Raw genomic sequence first — 26,072 nt, forward strand, 5'->3', positions numbered from 1 at the left:
AGCAAATGATGTGGGCCTCGTAAATAATTGGCAAACTTTCTGGGGAAAACCTGGTATTAGGAGAGATGGCATTCATCCCACTTTGGATGGAGCTGCTCTCATATCTAGGAACCTGTCCAAGTTCATCAGTAATTCAAAACCCTGACAACCCAGAGTTGAGACCAGGAATCAGAGTCACAGTCTTACACACTTCTCTGAGCTTCTAGTGTAGTTACTTACCCATAGAGTTATACAAAAGTATTTGTCCCCTGAACAGACACAGTGGCTTAAATAATAGTAATAATAATAAAAAAAGGACAAGAATAACCCGATGACATCACACACATCGTGAAAGACGACCAGGGATGATTGGTATGGACCATCATGTAGTCTGTCATGTCTGTTGGCCAAGTCGAGGCACAATTTTATGACTCAACAATCGCCTAATGTGACATAGTGACCGTTGGCACAGACAAAATGTCATGTAGTGTGAACCCGACATAAGTCTACTAATTTGCTACATTATACCACAGAAAAATATCTGAAACTGTCCCACACAAAGAGAAATATAATTAAAGGTACTTTTGGCAAGTAGCAGGAAACGGTTGCAAGTTGATCCTGCAACATTGCCCCGATGGCAGGGGGTTATAAACGAAATATACAAGTTAAATATCCCTTCTGTAGGTGGTCTGTTCACTATCTTTCATGGTGCAGGCTGCAGTTCGGCTTCTAGTGTTGGGGGGCAGTGAGTCTGTACAAGAGCTCTTGTCAGGAGCAGTCGAGTATATGAGTTTGTAGTCCTGAGCTATGGTAAACCTCGAGGGGAAAACATTTATTATTATTCACCTCATGCACTACTTAGAGCTGAATTTTGTCACACAGTACTGAATTTTGATACTGTCACTGCGAGAGAACAAAAAAATGCTCAGAAAAAAAATTCTCCATGACCATTTGAGGGCTCTGTAGTTTAGACCCATTGCATGAAGGAAGTACATTTTATCATTTAGTCTGATAAAGCAGGACAGCTCAGACAATGAGGACTGACATTTTAGCAGCCGCAGTGAAAACGGAGCGCTGGTGTTGCATCGATACCCTGAGTTTGGTTACCAGAATCATATTAAGGTAGAAGATAAAAGGCTGGTTTGATCTCAAATATAAATGTTGAGTCGTTAGTGAATCTTCAGACTGAGAGCGTTCTGTGAACACCAGACGTCACACAGGAAGTACCGGCTGAGTCCACGCATATCTCCGTGCTCTCCTGATGAAAGCTCCCCTGCAGAGACGCCCTGTCAGCGCTGCGAGACTCTTCCTGTAAACTCGACGCCGGCGTTAAGCCTCTTATCACGTCGAGCGGCGAGCAGCAGCGCGTTCTGCAGGCAGCAGCAGAAAGCAGTTAAAGAGGGGAAGTTGTAAGCTCAGGATGGAGAGCTGATGGAAAATGACGGCGATTATGTCGGGCTTGTCGTTGCTGAGGTGAAGTTTGTGTTGTTAATCAGGTGTGAACACGCCGGTGGCATTTTAAACCTGGCTCATCCTGCAGCAGCCAATGAGATGGCAGCAGAGCTTAAGAATAAAACTGACAGAACAGAAGTGAAACTCTGACATCAGACTGTGAAACAACCTGACGACCCTTCTTCACACCTTCACAGAAACACAAAGACTAAAGTTCAATGTTGGGATTTTCCCTTTGTCTCTGAGAGTCGAAGCAGCAGAAAAGATTCATCTTCACGTTTTCATTATTCATGTTTCCATCAGTCTGACTTTAGATCATAGCTGATATTCAGACTGAATGGACCTCTCTGTTATTCACCTTGACATTTCCTTCGCCTAATGTGCCTCCACAGCATCAACATCCTCATTTTCTGTGTCTCTTTTCTTGAAGGAAATTCTCAAACTCACTAAAATACCTGTTCAACAGTAAGGCTATGTTCTCCCTCAAGCTAACTCTGATGCATTTGTTTGTTTGGGTCAGTTAATTGAGGGTTGTATGAAGGCTGTCCACAGAATAGTGGTGTGGACCAAAGAGAAACCTGATACTGCCTAAAAAGAGATGTTTGGTTTGGTCCAATATTCTCTGGTTATAAAGCTCAGTGTGGTCTAATATTTGGTCCAATATTCGCTGGTGTTTTAGCTCAGTGTGGTCTAATATTTGGTCCAATATTCGCTGGTGTTTTAGCTCAGTTTGGTCCAATATTTGGTCCAATATGCTCTGATGTTTTAGCTCAGTTTGGTCCAATATTTGGTCCAATATTCTCTGGTGTTTTAGCTCAGTTTGGTCCAATATTTGGTCCAATATTCGCTGGTGTTTTAGCTCAGTTTGGTCCAATATTATTCTCTAGTGTTTTAGTCCTTGTTTGGTCCAATATTTGCTCCATTATTTTCTAGTGTTGTGGTCCTTGTTTGGTCCAATATTTGCTGCATTATTTTCTAGTGTTGTGGTCCTTGTTTGGTCCAATATTCTGTTGTGTTTTAGCTCATTTTTTATTGAGCTCTCAGCTGTCATGGCGTCTGAGTAAAGTCCGTCCCACGGTCTGTAGAAAACATGAGTGAGTGGACCTTGAGTTAGGATTAATTTTTCAAACCACTGAAATTAAATTTTAGGAGAAAAAAGTAGTCTGAGTCACCATGCTGTGTCAGCCAATCAGGACTCAGCTTTCTCTTATTAGGTCGTTCATGTTGGAGGTTTCGTCCAGTCAGGTGAGTTCTTCTTCTTCAGTGGTTTAATCCTCCAGCCTGCACATCAGCAGGAACACACACACAAAACACACTGATGCTGACTGTGTGTGTGTATGAGCTGACATACAAACGTGCTACTACACAGATGTGCTCTTGACACACACACACACACACACACACACACACACACACACACACACACACTGTTTACTGTCATATTAACTTGAGCTTTATAATCCTGCTGCCTGTGAGATTAACACCCTGACTCTTCCTCTGTCTTTTTGCTCTTTCATCATTTCTCCGTCTTCTCTCTCTCGGTGGACCAAACAAACATGGACACTGTGACTTACTTGAATCTTTACTTCACCACCATGGCGTCTACGTTCATCACAAACTGATCCAAAATCTGTACCGATTTAAACGATTTCAAATCTTTAGCTTCAGCTCACTGTTAGTGGAAGACACTTAACAGTATATGAAGCTCTGTGATTGGACTTTAGTTGGTGAAATGCATTTTTGGAGTCGTAGTTGACTTCTCTCCTTCTCTGACTCCTCTGTCTCCTCAGGGAAGGCCTATGCTCCGGAGTTTTATTACGACACCTACAGCGCTCTGTGGCAGAACAGACCCCGAGTCTATGGCTTCAAGCTGCAGTGGACACAGATGGAGCCCAACGCCGTGGACCGAATCCTGGCCTACAGACTCGGTATCAGACAGGTCAGTACACAGTGTCATCAACAAACCTCACACTCTGAAATCTAATTAATCCCATTACATAAAACATGTTCAAGAAGACTGTTAAGGGTTGAAAAGTCGGGGCGTCGGTGGCTTAGTGGCAGAGCAGGCGCCCCATGTACAAGGCTGTTGCAGCAGCGGCCCAGGTTCATCTCCAGCCTGTGGCCCTTTGCTGCATGTCACTCCCTCTCTCTCTCCCCTACTTGTCTGTTCTATCAATTAAAGGCTAAAAAATGCCCCAAAAAAATCTTTAAAAAAAAGGGTTGAAAAGTCATGATAGTAGGAGAAACAAACACACACTCAAGTGAAAATCTTAAAGTAAAAAATGATGATTAATAAAATTATACAAAAATAAAATAGATATAAAATAAAAATCTAATAGTCAACCAAAAAATGAACCTAGAGTTTTAGACCCTTTGGGGACCCAGTAAAGTTAAAACCCTGTGAGGACCTTGCAGAGTCATCGATCTTGTGAGGACCTATTAGAGTTTTAGGGCTTTAGCCTGTTCCTTTTCAGTTAATGACTGTGAGAAAATTTGTGTGAAATAATCTGTTTCTTGAGATGTATGTAACCGGAATAAAAATCATTAATTTATTCGCTCATTCAATATAAACACTGGATAATGACATTTAAAAACTATACACATTTATACAGAAAATGTCCAACAAGTCAGCAATCAGGTCGCGCTCCTGGTAAATATTGGGGAAAAATCATGATATTTATAAATGTAATAATTATTATATCATTAATTATAATAAATATGATAAAAAAAACCTTTTTTTTCCCCATTTTTGGTCAGCCCATGTACAGCTCCAAATAGGAGGCAAGCAATCACAGTACAATGACCAGAGAGCCATGATCAACACTATGGCAGAAATTACATAAGAAAAATAATGAATAAGTATGAATAAGAAAAAGTAAGAATATACTTCATCTTCTTCTAACCGCTTCATCCTCTTGAGGGTCGCGGGGGTGCTGGAGCCTATCCCAGCTGACACTGGGTGAGAGGCAGGGTACACCCTGGACAGGTTGCCAGACTATCACAGGGCTGACACATAGAGACAGACAACCATTCACGCTCACATTCACACCTACGGACAATTTAGAGTCACCAATTAACCTAGTCCCCAATCTGCATGTCTTTGGACTGTGGGAGGAAGCCGCAGTGCCCGGAGAGAACCCACGCTGACACGGGGAGAACATGCAAACTCCACACAGAAGGGCTCCCACGCCCGGGATCGAACCGGCAACCCTCTTGCTGTGAGGCGAGAGTGCTAGCCACCACACCACTGTGCCGCCCTATGATTAATTTTGTTTTAATCTCATCTAAGCTATCAGATAAGAAAACAACGATATATTTGATTCCTTCATGATTCAAACATGACGACAAAAAACTGAATCACATTTTAATATCAACAATTCAAAGCAGAAAGTATGTTGGTTTTAATTTACTGATTAGACATAGAAACCAGACTGTTTTTACCGGTAATCAGATTTTATTAATCTGATAACTTTCCGTGTTCATGTATATGAACTGTTATGAGTGGTTTGATGTCTGAAGTCATAAATGTGACAAAACATGAGAATGAAGTCTTTGTTTTGTTTTGATGTCGTTGGTTACAGCCGATAAAACCTGATGAGGCAATAAAACTGGTCCACAGGGTTTATGAGCCAGTAAAAATATTCAGATTAAACTCATCAGAGGACTGTGTGTGTGTGTGTGTGTGTGTGTGTGTGTGTTAATATGCAGTAAAAATGAGTCATTGTTTAATGAAAAATGATCATATCTGATAGACAAACACATAAACAGCCCTAAAATCTGTGTCAGTCTGATATGAATTCTTTAATATGAAAACAGACTGTTGCTGCTCTCAGGTCAGTTGTTAAAGAAACTTCAGGTATTTGAACCACCAACCTTCCACCAACAAACAGCTGCTTCTAGAACCTAAATATGACGTTGTCAGCCCACGCATTCACAAACATCCACCTGTCAGGGTCCATAAACTTAATGCTAACACTGCTTCCATTATGTATATTATTAGCATTTCGCTAACAGGAGGAAACTGTCACAGTGGATAAAGAAAACTCACCGATAATGAAATATATCCACACATGTTCAAGCTACAATCTCCGTTTTATGAAAGAATTTTATGGGTAAATCAACTTTGAAAAATACTCCTGAACTCAGGACACATCTTGACTAACTTACAACTATAACCACTTACTTCAAACTTCATTTTCAATAAAAGATATTACAGAATGCAAACAGATATATAGTATGTTAAACGTTCTCCGAAATGTAATTCAACCAATTACATAAAACATGTTCAAGAAGATGTTAACTGTTGAAAAGACATGATAGTAGCAGACACAAACAGAATCTAGTAGAGTTTAAGACCTTGTGAGGACCTCATACAGTTTTAGACCTTGTGAGGATCTCGTAGGCTTTCAGTCCTTGTGAGGACGCAGTAGACTTTAAGACCTTGTGAGGACCTCATAGAGATTTGGACCTTGTGGTCTTGTAGAGTTTTAGATCTTCTGAGGACCTAGTGGAGTTTTAGAACTTGTGAGAATGTAGTAAAGTTTTAAACCTTGTGAGGGCCTAGTAGAGGTTTTGACCTTTTCAAGGACCTAGTAGACATACAGACCTTATGAGGACCTATTGGAGTTTTAGACCTTTTTAAAGACCTAGACTGCAAGACCTTGTGAGGACATAGTAGACATTTTAGACCTTGTGAAGACATAGTAGAGTTTTAAGCCATATGACAACCCAGTAAGGTTTTAGACCTTGTGAGGACCAGTAGAGATTTCAAACTTGTGAGGACCTAGTTGAGTTCTAGATCTTATAAGGGTGTTATAGACTTTTGGACCTTGTAAGGACCGGGCAAAGTTTTAGACCTTGTGAAGACGCAGTAGAGTTTTAGACCTTTTGTAGACCTAGTAGACCTTTAGACGTTGTGAAGACGTAGTAGTTTTAAGCCTTGTGAGGACCTAATAAAGTTTTAGACCTTGTGAGGACCTAATAGAGTTTTAGACCTTGTGAGGACCTAATAGAGTTTTTGGCCTTGTGAGGACTTGTTTTGTTCCTCACTTCTTCAAAGGGCTGTTTTAAGGTTCAGACTTGGTTTAAGGGTTAAAGTTTGGTTACTAAAAGCTAATCTGCCCCTTCCAACGAATCAGAATCCAGAATGTTCTGCTGCCATGGTCTAATACTGCTGTATTATTGAAATCAGCCCACTATAGTTTAAAACAGATCTTTTGACTGCAGCTTTGTTGGAAAATCAAACTTGCAACCTTTCTAACATCAGGCAGCCATATGAGTGTCCTGCATTATTGAATCAGGTAATTAACAGAATGTTGTGACCTCAAACTACATGTCAGACGACAACTGATCCGGCACAAATTAGGCCTGTTTCTAAAATGAAGAAGGGAGCAACCAATTCAGATTTTAAATCCAGCTAAATCCATACAGTGCCTGTCATATCTTATTCTTGTTAAATGTTTAGATGTCACAATCAGCATCTGGAGAAAATAAAAAATTTAGGTCTTTATGAAGTCTGATGAAAAAAACTCTTTGACTAACTATAGAATAGAAATATAATGTTTCACACAGTGCTGGACATGATGCTGAGAGTGTACCTGAGGCTCCTGCAGCATCAGCATCGGCTCGGCTTCAGAGAATGAGGAAGGGGGGGGGGGCTTGTTGCCATGGCAACCCGCCTGTCTTTTCATTCATACAGAGCAATGTGCTGCAGAGGGAGAAGGAGCAGAGAGGAAGTGCTGAAGGGACAGAAAATGATAAGACGGAGAAGAAGAACAAGAGAGAAGGAAGGAGAGAGAGTAGAGAGAGGATGATGATGATGATGATGATGATGATGATGCAGAGAGACCGCAGGAAAAATAAGGAAGACAACAAGTTTACAGGAGAAGTGAGACAGAGGTGAGATGGCAGTCAGGAGAGGAGGAGGAGGAGGAGGAGGAGGAGGATGAAGTATTTATTGGAGTATAAAATAACAGAATCTAGTTGATGAATAAAATATCACCCTCAGCTCTGTATTTTGATGAAGAAAGAAAACTCTGGTCCATCTCTGCTGAACTTATGTGGATGTAAGGGCTGTTTTGAGAACGAGACCTTCAGACAGAACCGGTGTTCATCAAGAATATCTCAAGAAACTGAGACACCGTCAAGGTCCTCTGATCGCTCTGTCTGGACCTTCGCTCTCGTCAATGAGTGCAGGAAGGTCACAACAACTCGTTTGAGTTATTCAGCAGATGGTTTAACAGTGATTCAGCAATGAAACAAATACATGAGAGCAGCCGTTAACACAGCAGTGAAAGAGATGAAGAAATGTGAGTTTATGGGAGAAGAAAGAGTGGTGTTTTGTCCATTGATAATAACACTGTACTCAACAAGATGAAGGGGGGGTTCACAGTTTTTCAAGTCTGTCTTAAAACAGTAGTCAGTCATATGAATTAAAATGGTTTTTGCTTACTGCAGTAATTCCTCCTGCTCATAGGGGACATTAAAACATCCCTTCATAAAGCCTTTCAATGTAAGTGACCGAGAGCATATCTACAGTCCTCGCTCTGGGTTAAAATATTTGAACAATAGGTTTAAGTCAATCAAACCATGTGTTCATTTTCCTAAGTTAGTTTTAGTACGAGTTCCCCTTTACATATAAATATGGCGTGTATATTAACCTTTTGAGATGAGTGCATTTGTTTGCATATTATTTAAATAAAGGGAATCATTTCCCCCTCCATGCACATTCATTTTCATTATTTGTTTGATTTCAATCAGATAAAGAAATTCAAAATTTCACATTGCATACACAACTTATCAGTCCATGAATATAAGTGTGTCAGTGGAATTAACTTTAAGGGACAGTTTGGATGTTTTGAAGAGTGGTCATATGAGGTACTTATCCATAGTCAGTGTTTTACCGACAGTAGATTGCATTCAGGATACCTCCAGTTTGGAGAAGCAGCCTGGAGTACTGACATGGGAGCTAAGCAACGCTCTGCTGTGGACAGGGGCAGCAGCAAAACAGATTTCTGGGCTCCCACAAAAGTTTAAACAGTCTTAAAAGGCATTGAATTCATTAATTTAAAAAAGGGCGTTACTGGTATTAAAATGTCGTAAATCAATCTTTGAAAAGTCTTAAAACCAAAGTCCTAAGTCAGTGGAAGTAGGATTTTATGAATTGTTTTTTTCTGGCATTGCTCTGTAAAATCTCACAATAATTGAAACATTTTTAAGAAATAATTTCCAGTATGCCCTTTTGCATTAATGTCACACAGATTGAGATACTGTAACAAACAACTCATTTTGTTTCCGGCCGTGATGCTCAGAGGAGAGGATACACTTCCTGTTTGCTAGCTGTCATTGTACCCTGGACGACATGGCTTCCCCATTCAAATTCAATTAAAATTGGCTATTTAACCAAGATTTCGCAGCATGGCTGAAACTGGTATAAGGGAATACATATAAGCTTGTTGTACTTTTAGATTTAAGGTCGTGGAACCCTACATATGGAGTGAGAAACATAAAATTTCCAAGAAAACTCGCCAACAAACGCCACATACTTCCCGGTGCTGTTCTACCCTCGTTCAACCATTCAACAATTACAATAAACATTTTGGCAAAAATGTTCAAAGGTTAATACTTGGTGTAGACTTAAGGTTAGGATCAGGTCATGGTTATAGGTTAGTCTTTATTATGAATGAACATGATTTAATGCTGTGTCCTTATAAGTGACCTAAACGAGTGTTTTGTGTCTGTGTGTGTCAGATGGGTCAGTCTCGCTGGTGGGAGCAGGAGATTCCCATGGAGGGAAACATCCAGAAGGGGGAGCTGTTGACCTACAACCTAACCGAACTCATCAAACCTGAGTCCTACCTGGTCCGCCTCACCCCCATCACCCGCTACGGAGAGGGCGACGCAACTGAACGCATCATCACGTACAGCGGTATGTTGTCTTATCTCATACTCATGCGTGTAGACAATGAATTAAAATCAAATTCAAACTGGTGGTTAAATAATGACTGAACATTTAAGATGGGGAGTTGTACTATAATGCCTGATATATTCAGTTTAATGTCCATCAGTACAACAGACAGAGTCATGTCTGAAGTGGGATTTATGCTTCTGCATCGAATAGACACCGAGTCTACGCTGTAACCTGACGTGCACCTCCCCAGAAATACGTGTCATAGCGAAGCAGACCTCCTGTTTATTTTTGTAAGCTGAAACCATTTCCCTCAGTGGAAACAAAGCAGTCATTTGATTTAATTTCACAGTTAAGAAACAATAAATTGTGAAAACAATAAAGCCTCCATGAAATAGTATTTTAAGTCTTTAAACAGAGGAAATCTCTGCTAGCCACTAGGCTAATTTATAAAATCTTAAATGCCATACACTTGTGCTAATAACGTTAGCATGTTATGTTTGTCTGGAAAATGTGTTAAGTGTGAGACAGTTGTTTTGTCAGTGAACCTTGTGAGTTGTAATGGAGACGAATTTTGTAACGTTACCTTTGTTAAATGCTGCTGTTGTTTCTGGCTTCGTATGAGTAGAAGAAATCTCCGCCGCTAGCCACTAGGCTAATTCATACAGTGTAAAATGCCATAGGCTTGTGCTAATAGCATTAGCATGTTGTACATGTGTGGAAAATGTGTCAAGCGAATTATAGTGAAGTCGATTTGTGTACTTGTGTTTGAAATTGTCTCTATTAAGTCATGTTTAATGTGTGTTTAATGTGTGTTTTGAACCAGCTTAACTTTACAGCACCTCACAGAAACCTCTGCCTTAGACTAGTGTATAAGTATAAAGTCTAAATGCAGAGAGCAACACAGTGACTGTGTTCACATCATAGACTGTAAAAATAATGGACATAGGCACTGCTGCCAGCTGACACTGGGCAGGGTTCACCCTGGACAGGTCACCAGACTATCACAGGGCTGACACATAGAGACAGACAACCATTCACACTCACATTCACACCTATGGACAATTTAGAGTCACCAATTAACCTGCATGCCTTTGGACTGTGGGAGGAAGCCGGAGCACCTGGAGGAAACCCACACTGACACGGGGAGAACATGCAAACTCTGCACAGAAGGGCTCCCCCATCCTGGGTTCGAATCCCCCACCCGAACCAGGAACCCTCTTGCTGTGAGGCGACAATGTTAACCACTGCACCACCGTGCTGCCAAATAAAAAAAACTTAGAACATGATCAGTTACAAAAACTGGAGAAATTAGGAATAAATTTCTCTCTGACAAAATAAAAAAATAATCTTTTGAATAAAGTCAGTAAATATTTACAGTATATTATCTAATGATTTCTATTTGTTATGTCCCAGAGTGATTGAGACCTAAATATGAGATTTTACAGTTGTTTTATATCCCAAACATGTTTGTTTATTTCATGCAGTGTTGTTGTGAGGTTTCTGTCTGTTGCCACGCTGCTTCTCTATTTATATGAAAAAACAATAAAACAAAAACGCTAAAAAAAACAAGAGAACAAAAGAAATGTTGAGCTGTCACACAGAAATCCTGACGGGAATCTAAAAAAACCCCCCAAAAAACACAAAACTGCAGAGAAATGTCAAAATAGGAAAAACACAAAACCACCAGAAGAGAAGAGAAAGAGGACAAACTCACAGCGGGAGGCGGCGACACACAAACACACAACACAAACCAGGAGAGACGATCTGAACATGAACTCGTCTGCTCTGTGATGTTGAGTTTTGACAGACTGTCAGTAAATGCCTCGCCTCCTCCTGATCCTCACATTAACTCCTCGCAGCAAACGCAGCCAGGGTTCAAACAGAAAGTTCAGACGTCTCATCAGCTGATGTTGTGAAGGTAAACACCTCCACCTGTCAGTGCTTGGCTTGGTCACATGACCCTCTGCGGGTCATCACCTGACATCTGTCAGACATCAGTGCAGCTGTTTGTTCTCCAGTCAGAATAAATCAACACATTTATCATCATACTGTATGTGTTGTGCTGCCTTCAGGCGCCTGCAGGGATTTGATGGACAGAAGAAGAAGCTTTATAGACGATTGTACCTGACATACACAGGTACAGCTGAAAGGATTAGATGATTAATCAATTAGTCGATTGACAGATAATGAAGGTGAAATTATTTTGTTGGTATGAAGTAATTTTCCATGTTAAAAACATTTCATGGTTCCAACTGTACAAACCTTTCCTTCAAATAATGCCAGTTAGGGACGTCAGATTTGGTTAATTCTGCTGTTGGTAGTCTGATGTTCATTATCTGGTAACTAACCGGTCAGCTTTTAAAGAAAAAAAAACAAAAACATAAAATGACGAGAAACTTTTAGACTTTTAATCCGGCACTTATTGACTTAGTGAACGCCGCATTTCAAAGCGCTGTCCATTTAGAGTTGGCAAAATTTTCAGTGTTTTGTGATGTTAATGTTTTGCCTTTTATTTTATTTTATGTTTGCTTTGCTTACAAACAAACAGTCACCTTAACATATGGAAACATAGTGCCTACAGCACTCCACTCACCCCTGGTTAGCTAATGTTAGCCTAATATTAGAAACACAAAAACGCAAATGGCCCTGCATGAGTTAGTGTTCAGTTTGTCCGTTCTGGGCAACTGTAGAAACATGGTGGTGCAACATGGCAGACTCTGTAGATGAGGACCTGCACCATGTGTAGATATAAACATCTCATTCTAAGGTAACGAGAAAACGCTTCTTATTTTCAGCTGATTATACGTGAAAGAAAATATTCTCATTATATTCAGTTTTTGCCAGTACATTCCCCTAAATCCTACACTGGACCTTTAATGGAGAAAATAATCAGCAGATTAATCCATCATGGAAATAATCATAAGTTAATGGTTAAAAGTGAGCTCCACCTCAACAACTACAACAGTTAAATACTGCTCATCATATATATATATAGTATAACAGTCACTTTCACTGCACGGCTTTTACTTGTTTCAGACTCTTGTTTTAATATTTTTTACTGCAGCAAAGAATCTGAATACGTCCTCCACTGCCGCTGTTCAGTTTGCTCTTGTTGATAGAATCACTGAAATAGCACTCGTGTTCTGTTTGTGTCACCTCATCTGAATGAGCGTTCCACCTGTTCACACCGCTCCACTCACCTGGACACCAAAACGCCACACAGACGGGCAAAGAGCATTTCAAGGGACAGCCATTGAATTCATTTTTACCTGTAACGATTTATATTTATATAAATCTGATATTTATGTGTCCTGGCTCCTGCTGGAGAGTTCGTCTGATAACCAGAGCTGTGTGTGTGTGTGTGTGTGTGTGTGTAGGCATACATGGTTTACAAAACCAATTTTCAGGTTTACTCACCAGCATTACAAGACCAATCGGTTTACGGAACCAATTTTGATGGTCTCGTAAACATAAAACTTTATAATGTTATAATTATTGAATATCAATTGTACAAGTCATTATGAATATATGTGTGATTACATAGTTTCTAGTGTTATCAGTTAATATAGTTGTTCTACTGTTATGGCCCACCCCCTGCCTTTCTGACGTTCACACATATTGGTCTCACATGACAGGATGGGTTTGTGAGACCAAGACCTGTGTGTCCAACAGCGACACCACAGGCTGCAAGAGACATTGCAAGTTACACACGTTTCCGCGAAAATACACACATTGACCCGCCAATTTTACACACAAAACCCCGCCTTCAGCCGGCTTGCAGTGTGGACCAGCGAGCCGGGAGCAGCGAGCAGGATGAACTTCGAAAAGTAAGACTTTCATATTTTATTTTATGAATTAATGTTCATGCTGGTTGTTAGCTAACAGATTACTCTAAAACTTAAGGGAGTTATCTGATAACTACACACTCTGTACACATGCTTATTTTGTTTTTTTTATTTCATAAAATGTGAGTCAGCTTTCACTGGATCCTCCGTCAGCTAGCTTAACAGCGGTAGCTTCTGAAAGAGTAAAATCCATTTTGTTTAGCGATGAAGAGACTGACGGTGTTATGTCGATATCAGATATCCTGCTTAACCTCTGTGTGTGTCTCTGTGTGAACGCGGACTTTTTGACCGTCAAAGGAGGTTAACATGTTTGAGACAGAACCGTTTAACAAGATGATCTTGAACGCAACGTTTGACTTACAGTAGTTCCCTCCCTGGCCTGAACACACTCCGCTGTGAAGCTAGGTTTGAGGGAGAGGTGCAATTTGTTTTTTTTAAAAAAACAAACGCGGTGTCCTTTTTGTGTCATGCCAGAACGTGTCTCCCGTTGTTTGCATCACGTCTGTTACAGCCGGACCGGAGCTCGTGTAAATGGCTTTAGCACTGCAGCTAATTGGTAAGCTAATTCTGTCATCTAGTCAGGGTTTCAACCATCATTCGGCGAAGCAATTAGTTTTTTGTTGCCGTTTGGCTGCTGGCTTTCGGACGCTTTGTTGTCGATGGCTTTGCTCGGTAACGATGGAAGCTGCGGAGGCTCCGCTTTCATTTGAGGGGTTGGTTGTGTTGTTTGCATAAAATATTGTTGTTCTATAATCCCGAATTATCGTTTATGAGCTGCTTCATGAAGTTTGATATGAAGTTATGGTTATAGTTATGATTTTAGCTGTATTTTGGGTATATAAACGAGCTTTGAACCTCCGTATCCATACGCATTAGCGCAACTGGGCAACAGGTGATCTGCCAGCAGCGAAATACAATGCGAGGCCCAGCTGCTGGACGAGAGGTTTATTTTCGATAAAACGAAACTTAACAGACCGTAGAACCTCCGTATCCCTACGCATTAGCGCAACTGCGTAGGGAGTAGGGAGTCTGTTAAGTTTCGTTTTATCGAAAATATACCTCTCGTCCTCCAAACTAAGTCTGCGCTGCTCGGTGATTACGGTAGGGAACAGACCGACTATAGATATGTACTTTATATGACCCCACTTCAAAAAACACGAACTATCCCTGTGTCTTTTGCTTTAAAATGACCTGAAACAATGCTAACTCACTGCTTCTGTATATGAGTAAGATTCAGTATGGCTTGTGTGTTTTTGTGTTTGCATGATCATGGTGTATGAGGCCAGTGTTTGGCATGTGAGGACAACAGTGAGCATAATACCTTTTTAGGCCACAGCTAAAATGAGTTCTGATAATGCTGTATATTTGTAAGGACTGACTTGACATGGTATTTTGCAGTGCGGCAAGGCAGACAAGACCCCATTTCTGATGCGCAACACCACGTAAGACTAAAGAGGGACAAAGCGTTGTGTGTCTGGAGATACATAGACCCCATCAAAGGTAAGTTTTTGCTTTAAACCCTGTGTGTACTTGCGTACTGTAAGTGCTTGATTTGAGATTTGATGATGTCTGATGTCTTGTGTCTCAAAGCCCCCAAATCACAATAAGCTTGAATCTTTATTAATTTCCCTTTTTTCAGTTTTAGGTCATTTTTAGATCAGTTTTGTAGTTTTTGGTCAATTGTGGTCAGGTTTTGCACACAGTAGCCGTGTCTCCCACAGTCTTGCTCAAAGAGGTTTGTCAGTACACTGTGTCAGTGTAGATTCAAACACAGGAAGTGCTTTAAGATGACCTGAAACAATGCTAACTCACTGCTTCTGTATATGAGTAAGATTCAGTATGGCTTGTGTGTTTTTGTGTTTGCATGATCATGGTGTATGAGGCCAGTGTTTGGCATATGAGGACAACAGTGAGACAGTGTGAACCAATACTTTAGTACAAAGACTTTTGTGTGTTTGTGTGTGGCTCAGTAATGGTTTATAAGGACAGAGTGAAACATACAAGGTCATACAGTAAAATACAGTGTGTCACATCACAGTTTTGCATGATTTTAAATATTGGCTTATGACAAGCAGTTTTAGGATCAAATTTCACAATGTTTTCATCAAATTATGCCGTTTCTCATCGAGGGGGAAAAACAGTAAATATTGTGAATCTGTACAGTAATGTTGAGATGATATTTGATGAGTGAGTTAGCAGATCTTATGAATTTCACCTTCTTTCCTCATGATTGTCATTTTTTATCATAATTTCACTTTTTTTTAATTACACTGGTTTTCATTAACTGTTATTTATTTATTTATTGATAGGAAGAGGTGTGTTTGCATTGGAGCCAATTTGTAAAGGCTCCCAAATCACAATAAGCTTGAATCTTTATTAATTTCTTCTCTTTTTTTCAGTTTTAGGTCATTTTTAGATCATTTTTGTAGATTTGGTCAATTGTGGTCAGGTTTTGCACACAGTAGCCGTGTCTCCCACAGTCTTGCTCAAAGAGGTTTGTCAGTACACTGTGTCAGTGTAGATTCAAACACAGGAAGTGCTTTAAGATGACCTGAAACAATGCTAACTCACTGCTTCTGTATATGAGTAAGATTCAGTATGGCTTGTGTGTTTTTGTGTTTGCATGATCATGGTGTATGAGGCCAGTGTTTGGCATATGAGGACAACAGTGAGACAGTGTGAACCAATACTTTAGTACAAAGACTTTTGTGTGTTTGTGTGTGGCTCAGTAATGGTTTATAAGGACAGAGTGAAACATACAAGGTCATACAGTAAAATACAGTGTGTCACATCACAGTTTTGCATGATTTTAAATATTGGCTTATGACAAGCAGTTTTAGGATCAAATTTCACAATGTTTTCATCAAATTATGCCGTTTCTCATCGAGGGGGAAAAACAGTAAATATTGTGAATCTGTACAGTAATGTTGAGATGATATTTGATGAGTGAGTTAGCAGATCTTATGAATTTCACCTTCTTTCCTCATGATTGTCATTTTTTATCATAATTTCACTTTTTTTTAATTACGCTGGTTTTCATTAACTGTTATTTATTTATTTATTGATAGGAAGAGGTGTGTTTGCATTGGAGCCAATTTGTAAAGGCTCCCAAATCACAATAAGCTTGAATCTTTATTAATTTCTTCTCTTTTTCAGTTTTAGGTCATTTTAGATCATTTTGTAGATTTGGTCAATTGTGGTCAGGTTTTGCACACAGTAGCCGTGTCTCCCACAGTCTTGCTCAAAGAGGTTTGTCAGTACACTGTGTCAGTGTAGATTCAAACACAGGAAGTGCTTTAAGATGACCTGAAACAATGCTAACTCACTGCTTCTGTATATGAGTAAGATTCAGTATGGCTTGTGTGTTTTTGTGTTTGCATGATCATGGTGTATGAGGCCAGTGTTTGGCATATGAGGACAACAGTGAGACAGTGTGAACCAATACTTTAGTACAAAGACTTTTGTGTGTTTGTGTGTGGCTCAGTAATGGTTTATAAGGACAGAGTGAAACATACAAGGTCATACAGTAAAATACAGTGTGTCACATCACAGTTTTGCATGATTTTAAATATTGGCTTATGACAAGCAGTTTTAGGATCAAATTTCACAATGTTTTCATCAAATTATGCCGTTTCTCATCGAGGGGAAAAACAGTAAATATTGTGAATCTGTACAGTAATGTTGAGATGATATTTGATGAGTGAGTTAGCAGATCTTATGAATTTCACCTTCTTTCCTCATGATTGTCATTTTTTATCATAATTTCACTTTTTTTTAATTACACTGGTTTTCATTAACTGTTATTTATTTATTTATTTATTTATTGATAGGAAGAGGTGTGTTTGCATTGGAGCCAATTTGTAAAGGCTCCCAAATCACAATAAGCTTGAATCTTTATTAATTTCTTCTCTTTTTCAGTTTTAGGTCATTTTTAGATCAGTTTTGTAGTTTTTGGTCAATTGTGGTCAGGTTTTGCACACAGTAGCCGTGTCTCCACAGTCTTGCTCAAAGAGGTTTGTCAGTACACTGTGTCAGTGTAGATTCAAACACAGGAAGTGCTTTAAGATGACCTGAAACAATGCTAACTCACTGCTTCTGTATATGAGTAAGATTCAGTATGGCTTGTGTGTTTTTGTGTTTGCATGATCATGGTGTATGAGGCCAGTGTTTGGCATATGAGGACAACAGTGAGACAGTGTGAACCAATACTTTAGTACAAAGACTTTTGTGTGTTTGTGTGTGGCTCAGTAATGGTTTATAAGGACAGAGTGAAACATACAAGGTCATACAGTAAAATACAGTGTGTCACATCACAGTTTTGCATGATTTTAAATATTGGCTTATGACAAGCAGTTTTAGGATCAAATTTCACAATGTTTTCATCAAATTATGCCGTTTCTCATCGAGGGGAAAAACAGTAAATATTGTGAATCTGTACAGTAATGTTGAGATGATATTTGATGAGTGAGTTAGCAGATCTTATGAATTTCACCTTCTTTCCTCATGATTGTCATTTTTTATCATAATTTCACTTTTTTTTTATTACGCTGGTTTTCATTAACTGTTATTTATTTATTTATTTATTTATTTATTGATAGGAAGAGGTGTGTTTGCATTGGAGCCAATTTGTAAAGGCTCCCAAATCACAATAAGCTTGAATCTTTATTAATTTCTTCTCTTTTTTTCAGTTTTAGGTCATTTTTAGATCAGTTTTGTAGTTTTTGGTCAATTGTGGTCAGGTTTTGCACACAGTAGCCGTGTCTCCCACAGTCTTGCTCAAAGAGGTTTGTCAGTACACTGTGTCAGTGTAGATTCAAACACAGGAAGTGCTTTAAGATGACCTGAAACAATGCTAACTCACTGCTTCTGTATATGAGTAAGATTCAGTATGGCTTGTGTGTTTTTGTGTTTGCATGATCATGGTGTATGAGGCCAGTGTTTGGCATATGAGGACAACAGTGAGACAGTGTGAACCAATACTTTAGTACAAAGACTTTTGTGTTGTGTTTGGCTCAGTAATGGTTTATAAGGACAGAGTGAAACATACAAGGTCATACAGTAAAATACAGTGTGTCACATCACAGTTTTGCATGATTTTAAATATTGGCTTATGACAAGCAGTTTTAGGATCAAATTTCACAATGTTTTCATCAAATTATGCCGTTTCTCATCGAGGGGAAAAACAGTAAATATTGTGAATCTGTACAGTAATGTTGAGATGATATTTGATGAGTGAGTTAGCAGATCTTATGAATTTCACCTTCTTTCCTCATGATTGTCATTTTTTATCATAATTTCACTTTTTTTTTTATTATGCTGGTTTTCATTAACTGTTATTTATTTATTTATTGATAGGAAGAGGTGTGTTTGCATTAGAGCCAATTCGTAAAGGCTCATTCATTTTGGAGTACAGAGGAGTTTTGGAGAAGACTGAGAAGACTGCAACATGGAATGAGTATACATACATCTTCAAACATAAAGGAACAGAATATTGGTGAGTAAGCTGAATTGCAGGATGTTATTCTTGATCAAAAGCCAAACTACACATGACCCGTGTTTCCACTATGGAATAGTGGCACTACGATGGGGACATCGAAACTCGTGACTTCGCGGATGGGCCCCTCTCGGCCCCACTCTGCAGTGGAGACATGCCCCCTCCCCTTACCGCGTGGTAAGGGGAGGGGGCGAGTGTTTCAATGTCCACGTAATCGCAATGCGACAGTTTTTTGTAGTGCGACTTTGTCGTTGGCCCACTTGTCGAACATCTTCTTTTGTTGTTTTTAACTGTGTAGATGGTTGCTACTAGGCTAATGCTTCTCTTCTGCTAGGTTTTAAAAATGCTGCTTGATTTGGTGTTTTCTGAAAACGCCACATCCCGCTCTGTTTTCACCCAATCAGCGAGTAAACCTTAAGCCCCACCTGGGAGCTTTTCGAGGCCGATCTGAGTACCTACTCCGAGGCAGGGTCTTATTTCGGCCCCGTAAATGTTCCCGGAGATGGCCCTGAGGGGGAAGGCCCTATAGTGGAGACACAGACCTGCTGCCCCGGCCCGTATTTTGGCCCGGTTGGCCCGTAGTGGAAACGGCCCTATGCAGAAATTTCTGGGTGATAGAAATGCTTGCCAATGATGTTCTTGCTTCTGGACCACAATTTTGTTCACATTTTTAGTAACTCATTCTTGTAACTCCTGTAGCATTGATGCTTCAAGTGAAGATGGGACACTTGGCAGACTCGTGAATGATGCTGAAAAGCCGAATGCGAAAATAAAAAAAATAGAGGTGGATGGTGTACCCAGTCTGTGTTTGTTTGCCATCGTTGACATTGAGGAAGGGCAAGAAATAACCTATGACTACGGAGGAGAAAACCTGCCATGGCGTTCTTGCCAAAGGCATCAAATATCCAAGGTAGAGTACATTTGACCAATTGAATCTATTTTTAAAAATAATGAATAGTATATAATAAGAAGACTTCAGCACTGCATAAGATCTTTCTCTCTGTCTCCTCTCTATCCTCTCTCTCCATCCTCTCTGTCCTCTCTCTGTCCTCTTTCACTCCTCTGTCCTCTCTCCGTTCTCTCTCTGTCCTCTCTCTGTCTCCTCTGTCTCCTCTCTGTCCTCTCTCTGTCTCCTCTCTGTCCTCTCTCTGTCTTCTCTCTGTCCTCTGTGCGTCCTCTCTCTGTCTCCTCTCTGTCTCCTCTCTGTGCTCTCTCCGTCCTCTCTCCGTCCTCTCTCTCTCTGTCTCCTCTCTGTCCTCTCTCTGTCCTCTTTCACGCCTCTCTGTCCTCTCTCTGTCTCCTCTCTATCCTCTGTCTGTCCTCTGTCTGTCCTCTCTCTGATAGGGATACAATATATATATATATATATATATATATATATATATACAGTACAGGCCAAAAGTTTGGACACACCTTCTCATTCAATGCGTTTTCTTTATTTTCATGACTATTTACATTGTAGATTCTCACTGAAGGCATCAAAACTATGAATGAACACATGTGGAGTTATGTACTTAACAAAAAAAGGTGAAATAACTGAAAACATGTTTTATATTCTAGTTTCTTCAAAATAGCCACCCTTTGCTCTGATTACTGCTTTGCACACTCTTGGCAGTCTCTCCATGAGCTTCAAGAGGTAGTCACCTGAAATGGTTTTCCAACAGTCTTGAAGGAGTTCCCAGAGGTGTTTAGCACTTGTTGGCCCCTTTGCCTTCACTCTGCGGTCCAGCTCACCCCAAACCATCTCCATTGGGTTTAGGTCCGGTGACTGTGGAGGCCAGGTCATCTGCCGCAGCACTCCATCACTCTTCTTCTTGGTCAAATAGCCCTTACACAGCCTGGAGGTGTGTTTGGGGTCATTGTCCTGTTGAAAAATAAATGATCGTCCAACTAAACGCAAACCGGATGGGATGGCATGTCGCTGCAGGATGCTGTGGTAGCCATGCTGGTTCAGTGTGCCTTCAACTTTGAATAAATCCCCAACAGTGTCACCAGCAAAACACCCCCACACCATCACACCTCCTCCTCCATGCTTCACAGTGGGAACCAGGCATGTGGAATCCATCCGTTCACCTTTTCTGCATCTCACAAAGACACGGCGGTTGGAACCAAAGATCTCAAATTTGGACTCATCAGACCAAAGCACAGATTTCCACTGGTCTAATGTCCATTCCTTGTGTTTCTTGGCCCAAACAAATCTCTTCTGCTTGTTGCCTCTCCTTAGCAGTGGTTTCCTAGCAGCTATTTGACCATGAAGGCCTGATTGGCGCAGTCTCCTCTTAACAGTTGTTCTAGAGATGGGTCTGCTGCTAGAACTCTGTGTGGCATTCATCTGGTCTCTGATCTGAGCTGCTGTTAACTTGCGATTTCTGAGGCTGGTGACTCGGATGAACTTATCCTCAGAAGCAGAGGTGACTCTTGGTCTTCCTTTCCTGGATCGGTCCTCACGTGTGCCAGTTTCGTTGTAGCGCTTGATGGTTTTTGCGACTCCACTTGGGGACACATTTAAAGTTTTTGCAATTTTCCGGACTGACTGACCTTCATTTCTTAAAGTAATGATGGCCACTCGTTTTTCTTTAGTTAGCTGATTGGTTCTTGCCATAATATGAATTTTAACAGTTGTCCAATAGGGCTGTCGGCTGTGTATTAACCTGACTTCTGCACAACACAACTGATGGTCCCAACCCCATTGATAAAGCAAGAAATTCCACTAATTAACCCTGATAAGGTACACCTGTGAAGTGGAAACCATTTCAGGTGACTACCTCTTGAAGCTCATGGAGAGAATGCCAAGAGTGTGCAAAGCAGTAATCAGAGCAAAGGGTGGCTATTTTGAAGAAACTAGAATATAAAACATGTTTTCAGTTATTTGACCTTTTTTTGTTAAGTACATGACTCCACATGTGTTCATTCATAGTTTTGATGCCTTCAGTGAGAATCTACAATGTAAATAGTCATGAAAATAAAGAAAAAGCATTGAATGAGAAGGTGTGTCCAAACTTTTGGCCTGTACTGTATATATATATAATTTCTTGGGCCAGATATAATTGAAATGCGGCCGGAAGTTTGATATGTCACCTCAATGTCAAATTCAGTATTTCAGCAGCAGATGTTTTACATTGAAATAACTGCCATGTCTCCCTCTTTCATTCTCCTCTGGTTTTCCCTTTTTGCCTCTCCATCAGCCTATGGCTCCAACTACAGTCAAGAAACCTGTTCCCCACACACCAGTCCTCTCTCCGGCTACAAGTCACACACCAGTCGTGTCTCCGTCTACAGGTCACACATCAGTCGTGTCTCCGTCTACAGGCCACACACCAGTTGTGTCTCCATCTGCAAGCCACACACCAGTCGTCTCTCCATCGACAGGCCACACACCATTCCTCTCCTCCACAGTGCTCCCTGAAGAGGTTTGTCAGTACATTTGTTGGTGTAGCTTTAAATGCAGGAAGTGTTATGACATGACCTGAAACGATGCTCACTTTCTGCTTCTGTATATGACTGATGATGGGTTTTTCTTTCCTCTACTCTATGGCTGCCCAATTGACTGATGTTTTGGTTATGGCTGTGTGACCTTTGTGTGTTTAATTGTGGTTTTGCTTTATTTTTCCACATGGAAAGATGGTTGGATCACAGCAGCAAGCCAAGAGGCCAGGCAGTTGCAATGATGGTAAGAAATCTTTATATAAAACATAATAGAGGAAGGATATACCAGGCAAAACCTTATTATAAGTAGTGACTCATTTGAGGGGGATACCATACAAGTTGGTGTGTGTATCCTTCATTTACACAATCCAATTGTTTTCATTTTCATTATAATCTATTTAAGCTTTTGAAGAACAGAGAGGAAGGAAGAGAAGAAAGCAAGAGAATTCAGGAGGAATGAGGAAGAGAGATAGGGGTAAGAATTAACAAAGCCATTGTTTTCTTCTTTTTTTTCTTTCTCCTCGAACTTTTATCTTACTTTTCTTAGGATTTATTAGGTGGATTTGATTTATTTACACTATGGACACTAGTGACTTTGTGTCTGCTTTGGCCTTACTACTGTTTTTCATGCTTATTATAGCCGTGTCTGGGGAGTCCGTGAACAGCCATGACGCTATCGTTTACACTGGGGATCAGCTGTTGACGCTGCTTAACACAGCGGTGCTACCTCAAGACAGGCCCGATATCCCCCCAGGATATCAATTAATAACATTCAAATTCACATTCAAATTAAACTAAAATTTGTCAAAACAACATCCCAGAGAAAAACATTCTAAATAGTTTATAAATGTGGGATTTTTTTAAACCTGGTGATATGCTGATTGGAGTTCTTCTCAGATCTAAGCTGCTTGTATGTGTTTCTTTCCAGACTAATATCTTGAAGTAAAACCGAATGTGAGTTCACAGGATTTGAGCTGGCATTGCAAGGCTAGGTTTCAGCCACCTAGAGGAAGTTATCTAAGTAAAAAATTCAAATCTGTATTCACGATAAATTTCAATGTGTTTTTTCTTTTAGATTGCAAGACACATCATGTCGTGAAAGAGAACTTGGGCTCATTTGAAAAATGCTCACTTTGCCGTGGGCCATTTTCTTCATTGAAGTGGTGGGGGCTAAGATGTGAAGGTTTGTATAAAAATTCTAAGATCGACATGTTGCATTACACATGTACACTGTGTTTGCTTGTAGAAAGACATTTCTCATGGTCGACAAACTTACACTTGTTTTCAAAATAATAGCAGTGTGTTTAAAAAAGTGAATAAAGCTTAAACTCCTCATCATAGTTGTAAGATTCACACATGAACATGCTTTAGGAACACTGCACATTCTTTTCCAAATCAAGAAATGAAGGAAAAAACCATGAACTTTGTTATTATTTTACAGAAAAGTGAAGAAATCAGATATTAGGCTGTTCAAAATAATAGCAGTGTCGGGTTCAATGAGTCAGGCTATTGATTCTGTGAAAAAACAGGTGGCCCACATTGCAGGATGAAGGCAGCAGATGTTGTACATGCTAGTTAAAGTACATTTCTGTAGAAAAGCCCAGAATGGTATCGAACTTCTACAGTAGTACAAATATGGTCTGTACTCATAAAACGATGCATTGGAAAGTTTGTAAGTATACCAGGAGTTTATTAAAATAACACTTACCTGATGGTTTCTACTCTGCTGCTACTGCTGTAAACATTGTCAAAATGTTGCGTGATGCACTGAGGAAAAATAACTAGTGGTCTACTAGCAACACCGGGTGATCCTGCGAGATTTCGACAATGTTTACAGCAGTAGCGGTAGCAGCACAGTAGAGGCTGGGGTTTGGCGAGCTTCATCCCAAGACCTGAGCGAGGTGGCCAGCCACCACCACACACCACAGATCCATCCCAGCGATGCTGTCTACCTGCTGTTCAACACGCTGTTGTGCAGCATCACGAGGAGGAATCCATGGTGTTGAGTGGATGTACCTGGCCACGGGTCTCGTGGAATGCGCCAAATTCCTCCTGTTTTCCCGGCAGCAGCACTGACGTGCTGTACATGTCTTTGTAGGTTCATTGTGACATCCATCACGAGTCCAACACAAAGGCCACATAAGCACAAAAACGTTTTCTAGTGAAATCTGTCTGAATGTCACTCATGCTATGAGCACGACGGTGAGAGAGAGCAACAGTTCACTTGACATTACTAGTGGCGCTGAAAACAACCATTTTTAGAATCTTCTGCAATGCACCTTTTAAGTAAAAAAAAAAACAACACAATTTTGTGAAGCATTACAACATTAATGCTAACCTTAGTATTTTGTTGTTTTAACAGTTTGTACCACTGTATGGCATACATACTGCTTTCACTCCAAAGACAAAAGACAAAAGACTTCGGTAAGTAGTTATTTTGGTAACCCTTTACTGGAAGCAGTATTCATAAGGTTTTCATACCACCTACACCTACATTAGCACTAAGAACTGGCATAAACATATATTTATTGAAATGCTTTTCCAAAACGTTTAAAGTGTTAGTTCAAATAGTGTATTGTGTGTCATGGGTAATAGATTTGGTGTTAACAGGGAAGGTAACAAAATTCATTCTCAAACTGATGTCACCAAAATAATTCTGCGGTCATGGTAAAAGTGGCATATATGGTAATTAGGGACTCTGACAGATGCTGATACCTCCATTTTGATTTTAAAACAAAACACAAATTAAATTTGAAATTGTATGAACTTTGAACACATCAGAAAGGTGAAAAATCCTAGCAGTCCACTACACCAAAGATGTAATGGCAGCATCAGCAGTGACTTGTCATTATGTGTTAAGCACAAAACTTGCAGTTCAATTACGAGCAGTTATAGGATCACATTTCACAAGGTTTTCATCTTTGAGCAAAATGTAAACATTGTGAGTCTGCTCAGTAGAAGTTCTAGCCAAATATGTTCAGATAATATTTGATGTGTGTGAGTTGGTAGATCTTATGAAACACAGCTTTGAAGCCTCAGTGTTAACTGTTGAAGTGTTACATACCAACAGTGAATCAGTGATGTTCACTTTCTGGAAATTATATTCATTGTCTCGAATCATCAAATTCAGTATTTCAGCAGCAGATGTTTTACATTGAAATAACTGCCATGTCTCCCTCTTTCATTCTCCTCTGGTTTTCCCTTTTTGCCTCTCCATCAGCCTATGGCTCCAACAGTCGAGAAACCTGTTCTCCACACACCAGTCCTCTCTCCAGCCACAAGTCACACACCAGTCATGTCTCCGTCTACAGGCCACACACCAGTTGTGTCTCCGTCTACAGGCCACACATCAGTCGTGTCTGCGTCTACAGGCCACACACCAGTCGTGTCTCCGTCTACAGGCCACACCATCTCCTCCACAGTGCTTCCTGAAGAGGTTTGTCAGTACTTTTGTCGGTGTAGCTTTACGCACAGGAAATGCATTCACATGACCTGAAATGATGCTCACTTTCTGCCTTTGTATATGACTTATGATTTGGTATGGTCCTATAACCCTGGTGTGTTTTGTGTGTAAGCCTACTCATAGTGTTTGAGGCCATTGTTGATATATGAGGACAGCAGTGAGAAGCAATACTTTAGCACAAAGACTTGCGTGTGTGTGTTTGTTTTACTGCTGTTCGATAAATCGGTTATACATCGTAAATCAAATTTTTTAGTTATGATAATGTTGATAAAATGAAATCGCTAAATCGAGATTTTCTCTTCAACTACTTGAGCAACCGCTTAATTACTTCAGCGACTGACCACCGCTAACGTATCTACCGGCTTGTTTACACTTGACTTCAATTCATTGTTATTAAATTGAACGTTGTCGCATTTCTTTACTTGTGTACCGCTGTTTAACACGAGGTGGACAACACGGCTCCATCTGCTCCGCTAATGTCTCCTCCCTCCTACTCATAGTTGT

At 40.2% G+C, this 26,072-nt stretch overlaps 1 protein-coding gene and 1 pseudogene across 1 annotated transcript; both read left to right on the forward strand.

Annotated features, from left to right (window-relative positions):
• LOC125900329 (MAM domain-containing glycosylphosphatidylinositol anchor protein 2-like) overlaps window positions 1-10,758 on the forward strand; it is a 36,720-nt pseudogene extending 25,962 nt beyond the window's left edge.
• A 2,865-nt stretch (window positions 10,759-13,623) lies between these two features.
• On the forward strand, window positions 13,624-25,698 carry LOC125900330 (uncharacterized). The gene is made up of 11 exons (XM_049595231.1): window positions 13,624-13,741; window positions 14,584-14,685; window positions 18,541-18,679; window positions 19,379-19,589; window positions 21,865-22,089; window positions 22,301-22,349; window positions 22,509-22,580; window positions 23,181-23,288; window positions 24,468-24,529; window positions 25,326-25,541; window positions 25,681-25,698. Exons 1-11 carry the CDS (start codon window positions 13,717-13,719, stop codon window positions 25,696-25,698), a joined length of 1,227 nt encoding a protein of 408 aa, XP_049451188.1. The 5' UTR covers window positions 13,624-13,716.
• The last annotated feature ends 374 nt before the right edge of the window (window positions 25,699-26,072 follow it).

This window comes from Epinephelus fuscoguttatus, linkage group LG14, assembly GCF_011397635.1.
Source record: "Epinephelus fuscoguttatus linkage group LG14, E.fuscoguttatus.final_Chr_v1".
Taxonomy (NCBI): Eukaryota; Metazoa; Chordata; class Actinopteri; order Perciformes; family Serranidae; genus Epinephelus; species Epinephelus fuscoguttatus.

Coding starts and splice junctions, on each gene's coding strand:
- LOC125900330 (XM_049595231.1), top strand. CDS start 13,717: ATGGCTTTAGCACTGCAGCTAATTG. Junction 13,742..14,583: donor TTTAGCACTGCAGCTAATTG/GTAAGCTAATTC, acceptor GGTATTTTGCAG/TGCGGCAAGGCAGACAAGAC. Junction 14,686..18,540: donor ATACATAGACCCCATCAAAG/GTAAGTTTTTGC, acceptor ATTTATTGATAG/GAAGAGGTGTGTTTGCATTA.